The sequence below is a fragment of the Castor canadensis genome, chromosome 2 (assembly GCF_047511655.1).
Source record: "Castor canadensis chromosome 2, mCasCan1.hap1v2, whole genome shotgun sequence".
Classification (NCBI taxonomy): Eukaryota; Metazoa; Chordata; class Mammalia; order Rodentia; family Castoridae; genus Castor; species Castor canadensis.
In genome coordinates, this window is record NC_133387.1 from 125,979,475 (window position 1) to 125,993,917 (window position 14,443).

Sequence of the window (14,443 nt, forward strand, 5' to 3'; positions counted from 1 at the left end):
CGATCAGTTTAGTCTGAAAGCTAAGGGAAGAGGAAAATGTGATGGGTTACAAAAGAAAATACATTATTTAGGTTCCTACTGGATTTAAAGAAGCATGGTCATGGCTCCTCACATAACAGCATGCAGCACAATGCTTGCATAAGGATTTCTGTAAAGGACATACATCTCTAACCATAGTTTTCAAAGCTACAGGAAAGACAGGCTTTGGGCAGTAGGCAAGTGAGATGGGGCTCTTACTGGGATGAAAGAATGAGAGTTAGTCTTGACTGTTCAGTGGGGTAGAGCTGACCCATTTCCTCACAGTTGTGGGCTGTGGACACACTTAGGAAAAACAACAGTATTTATTTTAAAAAAAGGAAGCCTGCTCAGTGCAAGTGGCTCCCACCTGTAATCCCAGCTACCTGGAAGGCTGAGATTGGGAGGATTGCAGTTCAAGGCCAGTCTGTGTAAATAGTTCTTGAGACTGCACCTTCAAAATAACCAGAGAAAATTGGACTGGAGGTGTAGCTCAAATGATGGAGCACCTGCTTTGCAAGTGCAAACCTCAGTCACACAAGAAAATAAAAACAAAATTAAAAAAGGAAGCCTGAATTCTCTCTGCTGCGTGTGGAACATCTAGAGATGCTACCAGTGTAATATGAAGCAGTGTTGACAACATCATTGGCTGGTAGCCAGGTCACAATTCTTCCTAGTGTGACTGAATACAATACCTGATACTTTGGTGCCTCAGCTTCTACATCTGTAACACAAAATCAATCTTTTCTACCTTAAGGGTGAAGCTGAGGACAATGAGAGAAAAATAGACATAGCATGTAGATTGCTGCCTAGTGAATAAAACAATCTTTCCTTTGTTTACTCATAAAACCCTGACAATCCTATGTGATAAAGATGATAGAGAGACTGAGCATAACAAAAGTTCAGTGGTTAGCAATGGACTACATAGCTAGGAGCGGTCAGAATGATGCCACAGCTAAATATTATTTAAAGCTAAGGCTTGTCCCACCCAACAGTCTGGGACTCCCAAGTGTGTACTGTTCCAACTCAAAGTGGCAATTTCAGCGTGAACTGGTTTTAGTTAAGACGTGAGGAGATGAAAGCTTTGCAAGCTGCTCACCTGACCAAAGATGAAGTCCGTCGAAGCCATAGGAGTGTAGGTCATCACCCACGCCGTTGCCTCCCCATCCTTCTCCACCTCCTGGGTACGGGGCGTAGCCTGAGGAGGCCCAGCCCACCCGCAGATGGGTAGGCTCTGCCGTCAGGAAGGGGTCCACCTGGTCGATAACTAGCTCAAAGTACCACTTCTTGTATTGGGCTGAGCCCTCGGCAACGCCCAGGAGGATGTTTGGCCGGACACTGTAATAAAGCATGGGAGAGGTGGTGGCCAGAGCTGCTAAATAACTGAAAAGCGAAGGTGAACAGACCCCAAAGGAGACAGTAAGCCTAGGGCAAGGGCAATTTTATGCTTTTTGTTATTACTCGAAAGTAGAAAAGGCTTACAGCCCCCAACACTTGGTCAAGTTCTTAGTGGGAAGTGTCAGGACGATGCTAACTCCATTACAAAACATAAAGGAGTCAAGGCAACAAATTTATTGAGTGTGAACCACGGACAATGGTGCTGAAAACATTACATAGACTGTATACAAACCTTTGTGTCTTTCCATGAAAGAAATCACATTAAGTTCCATCTTCTGGAAAAATGGTTCAAATTCCATCATTTTCAAAACAGTGCTTTGTCCCCCAAGCATTATCAATACCCATGGCCTCTTAAAAGAATTAAGAAACCACTACCAGCAACCTTGTTAAGGGTGAGATGGGGTCAGCAACATGTTCAGCAAAGTGGTTCAAGCCTGGCCAGACTTAGAGGGCATTTTATTTTGTCAGTACTGGGGTTTGAACTCAGGTCCTTACACTTCCTAGGCAAGTGCTTTACTACTCAAGCCACTTGGCCAGTCTTTTTTGCTTTAGTTTATTTAGTTTATTTTTCAGATAGGGTCTCATGCTTTTGACCCAGGGCTGCCTTGGACCATGATCCTCCTACCACTGCCTCACACACACTGTGCCTAGCCATTGGTTAGGATGAGATCTTGAAGAGTTTTCCCTCCCCTGGCTGGACTCAAGCTGTGATCTTCCTAATTTTCACCTGCCAAGTGGCTGGGATTATAGGCTTGAACCACTGAGCCCAACAACTTTATGCCCGGGCCACCCTCGAGTCACAGTCCTTCCAAATCTGCCCCTCATGCAGCTGGGGGTAGTGTGTTACCATGCCTGGCCTTACAGTTTCTATGTTTGGAACTGTGCTCTTAGAGATGGGCCCCTTTGGGCTGTCCTTGAACCACAATCCTCCCAACTGTGCCTCCATGTATCTAGGATTACAGACATGTGCGACTGCACCCAGTCTTATGGTCTTAGTTAAGACTTTTTATGTTGGAACTGTAGTTATAGACAAGCTCTCCTGCATTGGCATTGTGTCCCATTTGGGATGGGCAAGGAAAAGTCAGGCTGTACCAGGATGGAAGGTGGTGTAGGGGCTTGGGGTTTGGGCTACCCTACCCCTCAGATGGAAGGTATTTCCTTTACTACTGGAAAGACAATGAAGAACTTAAGGCCTAGTGCAGGCCCACTGAGTTTACAGGACTCACCTGTGGCCCATGTGTGAACCAGCAGGCCAGGGGTCCTGGACCACATAGGTATCAGTCAGGTAAATGCCCACTTGCCAGAGGACACAAGCAGCCACAGTATCAACTTGGGACATCATTCTCTTTAAAGACTTTAGAAAGAAATTTGTGTATCAAAATAGCATGAATATATTATGAGGAGGTTATGAGATGGGCAGTCATGTTTAAAATAAAATATGGTGGACCACTCCAGGCCAACCTCTTCAGTCCCTAGGTAGTGCATATCCTCTATCCTCAGCTGCTCAGGGAACATTTGAGAAACTCTGCCTGCTTATGAGAAGCACACATTTGCTGGGTCCTGTCTTAAGTGTTTGATTGCCATGGGAACTATGGGTGGCCAACTTCAGAGTCCAGATCTCTTTCCTGGCTGGAGACATGCCTGGTAGTGGAGTGACAGTGGAGCCTTACCTGGTGACATCGTTGATCAGCCGTGTCTGCAGGAGCAGGTTTCTCCGGGGCAGTAAGTTATCACAGATCAAGTTCTGGTTGGCTCTTACGGCGACCCCGTTGCAGAGACAGAGGGAGCACAGGACATCAAGAACCTGCAGTGGGGCACACCCACCAAATCTCAGGGTCACTGGGAGGGCACCATGGGCAGGACCTAGTGACTACCACGAATGAAGGTAGCAGGAGGGAAGGTTGGGAGCAGGTGACAGGTGCAGAGCCAGCTGCCTCAATCTTGTGCCCCATCCCTCTGAACTCCACATGCCACCTGTGGTCATTGTTCTACCACAGTGAATAAAAGCATGAACTTGGAAGACACACTGAGTAGCCAGGGTCAGGCCTAAGGTGCGGTGAGGCACCTGAAGCACAAAATCCAGGCACTAGTCACCCTCAGAGTGGAGGGGCCTCTAGCGAAGCTTCCTACTCCTACCCAGTCCTGACAGTGCTGTGCTGAGGGTTAGTAAGGCTTAGCTGCTCGTGCTGCAAGAGCACCTAGATGTGCATTTGCTAAGTCCCCATGGCAGCAGGCTCCAGAGCCTTAGGTGGTAGTACAAATTGTTGTTCCTGTGTCTCCTGTTGTGCTATCAGAACTCATTAAGACACCCTTAAATTCCTGGAAACCAGTGTTTAAAATATTTCACCTGCTCCCCTCCTCCCATCTGGGTGAAAAGCAAACCTGCGAGTCCAGGGGGCCATCACCCTGAGACCCACCACTACACCTCCTCTGCATTTGTTTCCAGCTTCCTGGGAAGTGGGAAGTCCCTAGCTGCCTCCTGCGTGCTGCATCTCATCTGCCTAGTCTGTCACCACATCTGCTTTCATTCAGACTCTGTGTCTGCACCATGGCCCAGCAAACTGCACTAGGTCAGGCGCTGTTCCCCTTTCCCCCACAGGGAGGAACACCCAAGGCAGTTGATCAATAACAGTCACGATGTGGCAGGCAGCACCAACGGGAAGGTGGTAGCCGCATTTCAGTCTTTCAAAATGGTCACTGAAGGCTCAGTGCTTGATGGGGTTGGATAGCTTCGGGTTGTTGATGGCATTTGTGTCCATAATTCTCACAAACCAATTTTCTTCCTGACTCCCTGAATGTCATTTCATTCCAAATAAATACAAAGTACATTTATGGGAAAAGCAGAAAAAAAATCCCCCAAGCCCTCTTATGAGGCATTCTTACCATTACCACTCCATGAAAGGTACCAGCTGTGCAAACGTGAAATCCAGAGGATAATTTCTCATTGTAAGAAAAAAGCCATTGACGGCCAGGAAATTAAAGACTTTTCATTTGGCCTTTCATACATTTTTCTCCATTTCTCCTTGGAGTGCCTCACTGGCATAGCCAGAGGAAAAGCAGAGCTTAATTCACACACAAAAGGAACAGCAAAGAGGAAAGGCTCTGCAGAAAGCCCACAGCCTAATAAGAGCAATGCCTCACCTATAAATAAATGATGGCACAGAGAATCACAGTTGACATTGTTCAGGCATTCAGAGGTACTTCTTTGTGTAAAACTGGGGAATAGAGACATGCTTTCTTTTCTAAAAAAGTGTAGACGGGTTCTTGTCAAAGAGAAGGGAATGTGGACAGAGACTCCAGCACAGGTGCGCACAGGCCCAACACTGAGAGTCACCTTGGCAACCTCTGGAAAGCTTGGCTGGTGAGATGGGCTCTGCACGGTGTTCTCTAGGCTGGTCCTCCTCCTGGACCCACAGGAAGGCTGCATTTCCCAGCCTCCCTTGGGAGTATGTGGGGTCATGTGACTGAGTTCTAGCCAAAGGAAAGTGGGCAGGTGTGATGTCTGTCACTTTCAGGCCTGGCTCTGAAAACTCTTGGGTCAAGTCCACTGTGTGTCCCCTTTCTCCCCTTGGATGGAGAGACTCAACAAAGGGTCTCACAGCTTCATCTCTCGCTCTCTCTTTATTTGATAGTATGCGGGTTTGGACTCAAGGCCTGACACTTGCTAGGCAGGTGCTTTACCCCGGGTCTCTCTACTACAATTCCCGGACCAGAGCAGTGACATCACTCAGGAGCTTGCTTGACATACTGGTGCTGAGACTCCCCGTTCTTTTTGTTATGTTACAGTTTTTATCTTATTATTTTTCCACATGTTTATTAGCACATAATAATTGCACAATGTCAGACTCTCCCACTGTTACTAAATCTTAGAGCCTTCACAGTAATGCAAACTCCAGAGGTCTCCAGGATTCTTCACTGTGCTGCAGTCTGTGAAGCCCTGGAAGAACCTGGCTCTGAATCAATATGCAGAATAGAGGCCTGCAGTGACTGAGCAAAGATAAATCTGTGCAAAGCCACCGAGAACATGGGCTTGTCTGAGGAGTTAGGGTTCCCTAACTGATGACCCGTTTTGTGGAGATCATTTGCTTGTAATTGTTTTCATCACTGGTGCCACATTGCCTTCACCAGCCTTTTCAGCCTGCTTTTGTCTTCAAAAGTCTATCTGAAACACAGGCTTATAGGGAATTCTACTGTAAACACATACATATTACATATCATTGTAATCAATGTTTGGATGTCGTGTTTTGCCATTAGCTGTGACCTGTGGGAGCAGTCTTATTAATATGATTCAGTCTTAAAGAATAATGAAATTATATTATTTTCAGGAAAACAGATGGAACTGGAGATCATGTTGAGTGAGATAGGCCAAGTTCAAAATGCCAGATATTTCATATTTCTGCTCATATATGGAATCTAGACCTAAAATGGTGATGATGATGATGATGATAATGGGACTTGGTTGTGAAAGGGGGGGCTGTCTCAGTGGAGGTGGGGAGGGGAAAGCAGAGGGTACTGAGGGGTGAAGAGGACGGAAATACAGCACATTTTATATATATATATATATATATATATATATATATATATATGAAGAAAGCATAATGAAACTCACCAAATGCTGTTTGAAAAAGGAGGGAAAAAGGGAGGGAGCTAAGGGAATATAACAGATGGGGTAAACTTGTTCAAAGCACACTGTGAGTATTTATGGAATCATCACAGCGAACCCGTGGTACTATTAATGTGTGCCAATAAAAATGGTAAAAAGTGCTGACCATCCTAATTCTGTGATTTTTATATCACGTCCTGTGTTTGAAAAAATAGTTTTGCAGTCCCTGAGGAATAGGTTGCTCCCTGTGGGTGGGAGTTAAGTGGCTGGGATGTTTCTGTGTTGCTGTGGTTGCCTGAAAAGTCGCCGATTTCATGGAGCTTTGGACCAACCACGTGGGAGTTAGTGGCTTTGCTTCCTGGTATTTGACCCTCCCCCAGCTTAGGCTAGACCTTTGATTCTGATTTATACTTTCTGCTGACCAATGATATTACTGTTTTACCACACATTTTTCTCACAAGTGGCTTCAAATCCCTGTGAAACAAAGAAGATAAAATCTGACAATTCTGAGTAGATTTAGAGTGTGGTAGCTTGGGGGTGGGGGGTAGGAAGATGAGGGTGTGGCATGTGTGTATGTATAGTTTTGTTCTTTGAAGCAAGGTCTCACTATATAGACCAGGCTGGCCTTGAACTCACAATCCTCCTAAATTGGGGGGTTGTGCCTGGGGGAAGTGTTTGAATTATAGGCATAATTACAGAAGCCACTACACCTGACTTGTGTGTGTGTATGCATTTATAAATCTATTTATTAAGAAAACTTATTCCATGGAAAGCTATAAAGTAAGTAACACAGTGTTTCTTTCCACTGGTGAGACTGCTATTCTGTGGGGTGAGGCCTGTACACTGATGTGAGCATCCATTAATTCAAGGTTAAATAGGAGTGGACTCTGGCTCTGCTCGCTCAGTCCTTTCATTCATTTATTAATCCTCTGACAGACATGTATGGATACTTGCACTATATAACACACGAACTTGACACTCTGGGGAATGTGAAGATGGTCCCTATCATGAAGGAACTTACAATGGGTAAGAGAAGTATACGAGGAAAATAAGGACAATGAAAGGCAGACTCGAACAACCATTAACAAAGAACAGATAGCGTAAGGGTAGAGGAGACAAATTCCAACTGAACTAGAGAAAGTCTCATGGAAGGAGTGGCATTTGAACTAAGCTTTGAAGGGCAAATGGAATTTTACTTTGTATTTTAATAACTGATGAGAAAAGAGTGTTGATGGATCCTGGAGAAGTAGGAAGTTAGGAGGTGCTGAAGGATGCAAAAGAACAAAGCTGACAGGTCAAAGGGCAGAGTGCACTCAGAATACAGGGAGGCGGCCCCGCAACCCACCTCTGCCTTTTTTCTCAAAACACTGCACTTTTCCCATAACCTCAAATTGGATCATCTGGAGATGAGTGGGAATACCTTCCAGAGAAGTGACAGGGTTGACAACTTGAGTATTTTGAGAGGGGGTGGAGGTGTACCAATCACTACCCTTATGTATAGTCTTGATTCAAAGCATGTGATGCAGGTGACATGGGAGAAAGGGCTGAAATCTACAAAATGTACAAGCCCTTTTTAGGGTAAAATGTCACAACTCTAAAGACCACCTCCACGAATGATGGGGGAGGGGCCCTCAAGCTTCAGTCTGAGAAATGCTAAACTCATGAAAATGCCTTCTAACTGCAGACTTTCTACTTCGAGTACTTTGGTATTTAGATAATTATGAAAACATGACTGAACATACCTTCAGGATATTTAGACTCTTAAGAACATGCTTACAGACTTCAGTTTGTGGAAAGATATTAAACTTATGGTCCCAACCTGTCATTAATGAGCTGTGTGGCCCCTAGAAAATTCCTTGATGTCAATGGCTTATGTCCTGGTCTTCTTCTGCCTCTGTCGAATGGAAATAATGATGCTATCTTAGAGGGGCAGGCTGAAGACCAGAGAGGGTGCACTCAAACACTAGCATGGTACCCACAATTGGCTACGTGCAAAACAAAGGTCACCAGCATCATTGTTGCTGTCAGAGAACTTCTGAGATCCCTTGTGGTTCTGGAATTCTGCATATCCTTTTCTCATCATGGAAAGCTATGTGAATGGGTCAGGGACTCCTGAAAATAGGACTGCAGAAAACACAGCAGCTTGGATTGCAAAACATTTTGGTGGCATTTTCCAAGCCATGACTAAGTCTGTTGTATACTCAGCACACTTTTTGCAAAACTACCACAAAGATATTGGAGATGATTTGAGCCTAGGTTCTCTTTGAAAAGAAAAACTACCCAACTGATTAACCTCTACAGGATGATATGAATTCATGGCCAACCAGCTTTTACCCCCAAATCCATTAAAAGATAAAAAGGGGTATCCTTGAGTAGACTCTTACATTCCAAGATAAGAGCCTGATTCTTAAACAGCGCCCTAGCTCCAGAAGATTCAAAGCTCTTCTGCTAGTACACTTGGGTAACTTAGCAGCTCAGGAACTGATTTCTAGCAAAGTACTTCTGATCACTAGGCCTGTTTTTTCAGTTGTGGAATGAGAAGACTAGTGGTCCATTGCCACTGAATGACATCATCTCAATACTTGGAGGCTTTTGGTTGAAAGAGGCCAAAAGAAAACTGGGTATCTATGAAATGCATTGTGTGGTATCTTCACAATACCCCTGGGGTACTTTTCCTTCAAAGGGCTTCTGTGACATCTGTGCATGGATCATGGCTCATGTCCTGTGTTACTCATGGCTTAGCAATAATTCTTATTACACTTTGCAGACAGGAAGGAACATACCGGAACACAGAAAATCTAGATGGAGGCTGGGGCTTAATGCTGACTTTTGATTTACTGTGTTTGAGAAAGCAGTTATGGATCACATATATTTCTTTCCCTTCTTTGCCCAGCAATTTCACAGATGCTGAGGACTGTAGCTTTTCTGCTCCCTAAGAATGCTGCATCTCATGTAATCAATGCTCTAAGGGGTCATTCTCCTGGACTCTCTGAGATGTCTGTCAAATACGCAGTTTCTCCAAACAATGGCAGAGAAAGGGCCAGTGGCCAAGCTGCAGAAGCACAGCCACCTTCCCTCATGCCAAGGCAGGCTCTTGGACTGCACCCTCAACCTTGCCTGACAAGCAAGTTAGTACATCTCCCTCATGATGCAGATGAGAGAGGCCAGGATGAAACACACCATATTTATAGACTTTCTCCATAGGCTATTGGGTCTTAGAGAGACAATTTCATAAAAATAGAGGTGTTGGAAGTATAAGATAACTTAAAAAATTGATACAGCAGTTCATCTTAGGGTGGGGGTACTGCCCCAGTTTTATAGATGAAATAATCGAGATGAGACTTAAAGTCACACAGCTGTTTTCTATCCAATGGAAAGATCAGTGGCTTTGGTCTTCACTGATGGAGAGTTTCTTTCACTTGGCTTGGTTTGATGCATTAAATCTGATTTCATTTAATAATAAAGCAGGTTACCAAGGCTTCCTATGCTATTTTTAATCTGACTTCTGTATAACTTAGTATTAGGGGTTTTCCTACTAAGCTCTGAGACCCTATGGTGGAAGTTGGTCTTGTGCAGTTGTCCTCATAAGGGCCCTGCTGAAGGCCCCACAATGAGCTTTGTTTTAAGAGCTAACAGTGATGGTGGCACCTGTGTGGCTGTCTGTCTTGGATTGTGTTTGTAGGCAAGGAAGGTCTTTCAGAATCTGTTTCCTAAAGTCAAGAAAAAGACCAGACATCATGCTCTCAGTAAGATATGATGGTCATTAGTGCGAGGGAGGGAAAAGCCAGAAACTCCAATCACCACGGGGGCTTGCTCTCCATCTTCCCACACCCACCTTGTGGTTCCGCCCGTGCTTATCCAACAGGGAGATGATGGACTTGATGTGACTCTCAGTGATCAGATTTAAGGCTTCTGGGCTTTCAATCAAGATGCAGTGCAAAACCTCCAAAATACCTGCATGCATGCCACAAAATCATTTGAACATTAAGTAACCTGAAGAACTGACTGTCACTTAGAAATTTGAGAGTGAAAAGATTGTGCTAAGGGTACAGAACAGCATCAATTCTTTGACTTCTATTAAATATTCCCAGCCAGAAGAGAGATTCAATCACGTCTGGTAGACTTCAGGAACCCCTAAGGGCCAAGCAGTCTGTAATTTAGAGGTAAGTTTAATTCAGCACTAACCTCATTTCCCTCCTCCTGGACAAAGATATGACCTGTGTTTGTCAAAATTTACAGAAGGAACTCTTAATTTGAGCACACCAAACAATACTTCATTAAATATAGATATAAAAGCAGTTGTCCATGTTAGTGCAACTTTAAAGGTCATTCAAATAACTTAGGAAGTATTCTATATTCTCAGAATAAGAATTTTTCTAAGAACCATCTTTCAATTCTGTTTCTAACCAGGCAATGTTGAAAGAGGGTTAGAACAGAAGGACAGTAAAAGTTAGGAGACCAGGGTCACTGAGTTGGGGGTGGAGTTGAAGGACCCAGGGAGTGCAGATGAAGGTACAAACTGAAAAATGCAAGAAAAAAAGGACTGAATAAGTTGGGTTTAGAGCATCAGATAAAAGTGGGAAGGATATGTGTCAGGAAGTTGCTGAAGTCATTGTTGGCAACCCAGTGAGAAAGATTCAAAATAATCTTTTCTAGGTATAGTTTTCTGTCAGTTCTTACCTGAGGAAGATTCTAGTCTGTCCAATTTACTGATTAGCCAATCAAGATTATTGGAGAATTGCGCACAGTTGTTTCTGTTTCCACGAATGAGAGCCGCTGCAAACAAGGGAAGGTTTGATCATGTAAGTCAAGGGCATATGAACAAGGAAAGTCGTTGAATACATCCCCTGCTCAGAAGCTAAATGGAACTGAAAAACAAGAGGAGTCCTTTGATACAATTCTATTTCTGTATTTACAAGAGTAACAATCTAGCATTCACTCAACAAATATTTCCAGAGAATCTGCTATGTACCAGGCACAAAGGATTTCTGGGAACCAAGATCAGGGCAGAAGAGACAGATTCTCTTCTTTCAAGTTGGGGGTAAAGGCAATAAATACATAAATTAATAAAATTACTTCAGAGAGTGGTAATAATTTAATACCTGCTTGGTTTCTGACTTAAGAACTATGCCTCTCGTAACGTCCTCTTAAGTCTAGCTAGAGACTTCTTTACTGCTAAGGGGGGCTTCCCTATGAATGCTGCTGGAAAGGTGGTTAAACTAATAGATACATAATAACAATATGTGACTGCAAAATGTCTCAAGGCTATCACCATGAAACAGTGTTCTCAAGTGTGGTCACTGGACTAGGCAATCAGCATCCCCGAGAATCTGCTGTAAGCTCACATTGTTGGGCCTCACTCCAGATCTGCTGAAGTGGAACCTTGGGACAGGGCCTTCTACCTATGTTGTTCTCAGTCCTCCAGCAGACTCTGATACCTGCTCCTACTTGAAAAACCACTGGCAGATGACATTGCAGGGAGAGGGAGAGGATGTTCTATCATCTAGACCACACCACCTGCCCTCCTGAAGCAAAATAGCAAATGCCAATCTGGAAGAATGTGGTGTCAGTGAGGAGGAATGCAGTCTGAGCAACTCAGCCACTTCTCAGGTTGGCTGCAGCACGGGAGAGAAGCATGAGCATGCTGGAGTAGACTGCTGGCTTAGGCCACAGCTCTGTCACTGACTAGCTGTGTGACCTTGGGCAATGAGCATCTTCATCAGAGAGAACAGTAACTACACTTCAAAGTGTTGCCCTGGGGACTGAAACAGTATGGCACAGCATGCACACAGAGCTCCGTAAGTGCTAGCCACTGCTGTAACAACTTCAAAGTGTGAGCTGTGTCACTACACAGCACTAGGGTTTGAAGAGACCCTACAAGGTCACACAGTACAGAAACAACCCCATCAGCCTGATTACAACATAAAGAACAGGCCCAGACTGACTCCCAGGGTTCTCCTCAAACCCCATGAACCTTCCAGGGACTTGCAGAGGGATACACAGCTCAGAGTGAAGCCCTGAAGGGCTTCTTTGTCACAGTTCCTGAGCAACTGCTATGGCCATCCTGCACAGACCGCCTCTCTCTGAGAGACTGGTGGCCAAGGCCTTGGCATGGAACTTGCCAAGGCAGGCACCAGGACAGCACCTCACACCCAGGCTTGTGAGAGGAAAAGTGGGTGCTGCCTTTATCATTTCACTAAATGAAGTAGATGCCAGGTCATGACCAACTGAAGTGGACAAACAAAAGGGCACAGAATTTAGAGACCAAAAACCCTGCACTACAGCTGGTATCCTTGCAGACTCTAAACATGCTCAGATCTTGTTCCCTCATTTTAAAAGTAAGGAGCTGAGGTCCAGAGGAGGTGACTATCAGGGCCTTACATGTAGTTTTGGCACAAGGGGTCACCCTCTGCTTCCATTTGTTGCTGACTTCTGCCCTGATTTAGAAAGCACAATAAGGTGTTGGTTAACCATGAATGGTGGAGTTAGTATCAGATGGTTAACCAGAGCACTCTGGGTGACATTGTGGGTTGTCGCAGGGGAATCCTGTATGCCCTTGGAGGTCTCCCAGGAGAGGGCACAGCAGGCACACCTACCCAGTAGCTTGTACAGGAGGTTTAGAACTTCTTTCCAGGCCATGCCGCTCTCTTCCCTGGCAATCCCTGCAAAGTGGGCCACGCTGTTGTAGATATTTAAGCGGTCAATGCAGTTCAACACCAGGGCCAGCATTCCCTGAAGAGGAGAGGTGAGGGAAAGCAGACATTCCTGAGAAGAAGGCAGGAGCCCCTGTTCCTTCCCTCCCCATCCATTCAACCTTTAAAGGCCCATGGTGCTAATATGCAAATAGACATTCACGGTGCCAGTTGGACTGGGGTTTTTTCCACCTAAAAACAAAATATGCATTTTTATGCCTCAGAGACCTAAATAGCATCCATTTGGGGAGTGAGTCAGCGGTCTCTTCTGACAGGTTTGTCCCCACGTGCTGTGCTTAACCCAATCCAAGGACATACTGAAGAAAAGAGAGCATGAATAAGTGTCACAAAGCCTGCCTTCTGTCTGCTGTGAAGTAATTCTGACTCACTCAGAAACAGCTCTGGATATAGTTCCCATTTTTCTCTTAAATCTTAAAGAAGTTGGAGAAATTCCATTCAGATGCACAAAACAACCATGCTTAGTTCCTCGTCCTGCCCCCCGCCCCCGAAGCGGGGTTTAGAGACAGTAAAACCTAAAGAGGATTTTCAACCACTTTTTTTGCTAACTTACAATACAATAGAAACATCTGTGCCGACTACGCTTGTAGAGTGCGAGGAGACGGTAAGCACAGTGTTAGTAGCCTACATGCTAAGGCATACAGAATGCCCTAGCTGGCTTGGACCAGAGGACTGAGCAGATAGGAATGCACACCACTAAGTCTGGAAATGTGTAAGGGACAAGCTGTGTGCTCGGGCATTGAAAGCTGCAGAGGTCCACCATGGTGTTAGCTCCAGCTCATCAAATCCAAGTTTAGACAAGGCTTGTGAGTTGCCTGAGGTCACACAGCAGGAGTGAAGCCATAATGGGGCCTGGGTCTTGTCAGACTCCTTGCTTTCCCCCATCCAGGTTATACCCCAGCGATCCAATGCTCGGGTTCTAACATTAGACCTGTGTCATCCGTATCATTCAGTTTTTCAGGCATTTCAGATGCAGCAGAATCTGGCATTTGTATTTCTCAAGCAGGTTTCTTAGGTAATTCTGGTGTCTCCCAAAACTTGGGAAGAACAGCCAAATGCTGTGGTCAGCCTGCATCACATGCTGTAATGCTCAAAGTGGATTTTGGGTGGACACGTGGCACTGAAGTTTAAGACCTGACTGGCTTGAAGTGCCAACCTTGCTAATGTAAGCAGGGGCATGGCAGTGACCCTTGTCTTCCAGCCTCTGCATCTCTCACTCCTCAACTTGTTCATAACCATGCACATGCACAGGGGCAAGGCTTGGCTAGAGTCATGAGGACATTTGAGCCCAGGATGTAGAGACGACCTCGTCCCCACCCCTTTGACTCACCTCTTCCTTGAAAAGGTTCTGTCTGTTCTTGAGGGAGCGGAGCTTGTTCTGCTTGTCTTCATGCCGCATCTCCTCCTCTGGGGGCTGGAAGTAGGCAATCAAGTCCCGTAGGGTCTGCAGGATCTCTTCTATCGGGAGGGTGACAGGGGCAGCTGTACGGTTGTTTCCACTAAAACACCACGAGAAGACCTGGCTCAAGCACCAACCTCCAGTGGGGCCCTGACAGCCTCCATCCCCCTTGCTCCTCCAGTCCCACACTGGGCAGCAAACTGCTTCCTGGGGCCGTCATTGCAACAACTCCAAAATGAAGTTGGCCAACCAACCACCAACACAAGACGAAATTCAGACTTGATTCTATAGCTATTTCATAAACAAGGGAAACAATTC

General features: G+C 45.2%; 1 protein-coding gene across 10 annotated transcripts in view; it reads right to left on the reverse strand.

Annotated features, from left to right (window-relative positions):
* Ryr3 (ryanodine receptor 3) overlaps positions 1-14,443 on the reverse strand; it is a 494,693-nt gene that overhangs the window by 241,043 nt on the left and 239,207 nt on the right. For all 10 annotated transcript variants that reach the window (XM_074065580.1, XM_074065577.1, XM_074065585.1 and 7 more), the window contains exons 13-18: positions 14,057-14,225; positions 12,613-12,748; positions 10,697-10,792; positions 9,852-9,970; positions 3,084-3,217; positions 1,115-1,353 (exon numbers count right to left, since the gene is read on the reverse strand). In XM_074065580.1, the coding sequence (XP_073921681.1) occupies positions 1,115-1,353; positions 3,084-3,217; positions 9,852-9,970; positions 10,697-10,792; positions 12,613-12,748; positions 14,057-14,225 (893 nt within the window). The remainder of the gene's footprint in view (positions 1-1,114; positions 1,354-3,083; positions 3,218-9,851; positions 9,971-10,696; positions 10,793-12,612; positions 12,749-14,056; positions 14,226-14,443) is intronic.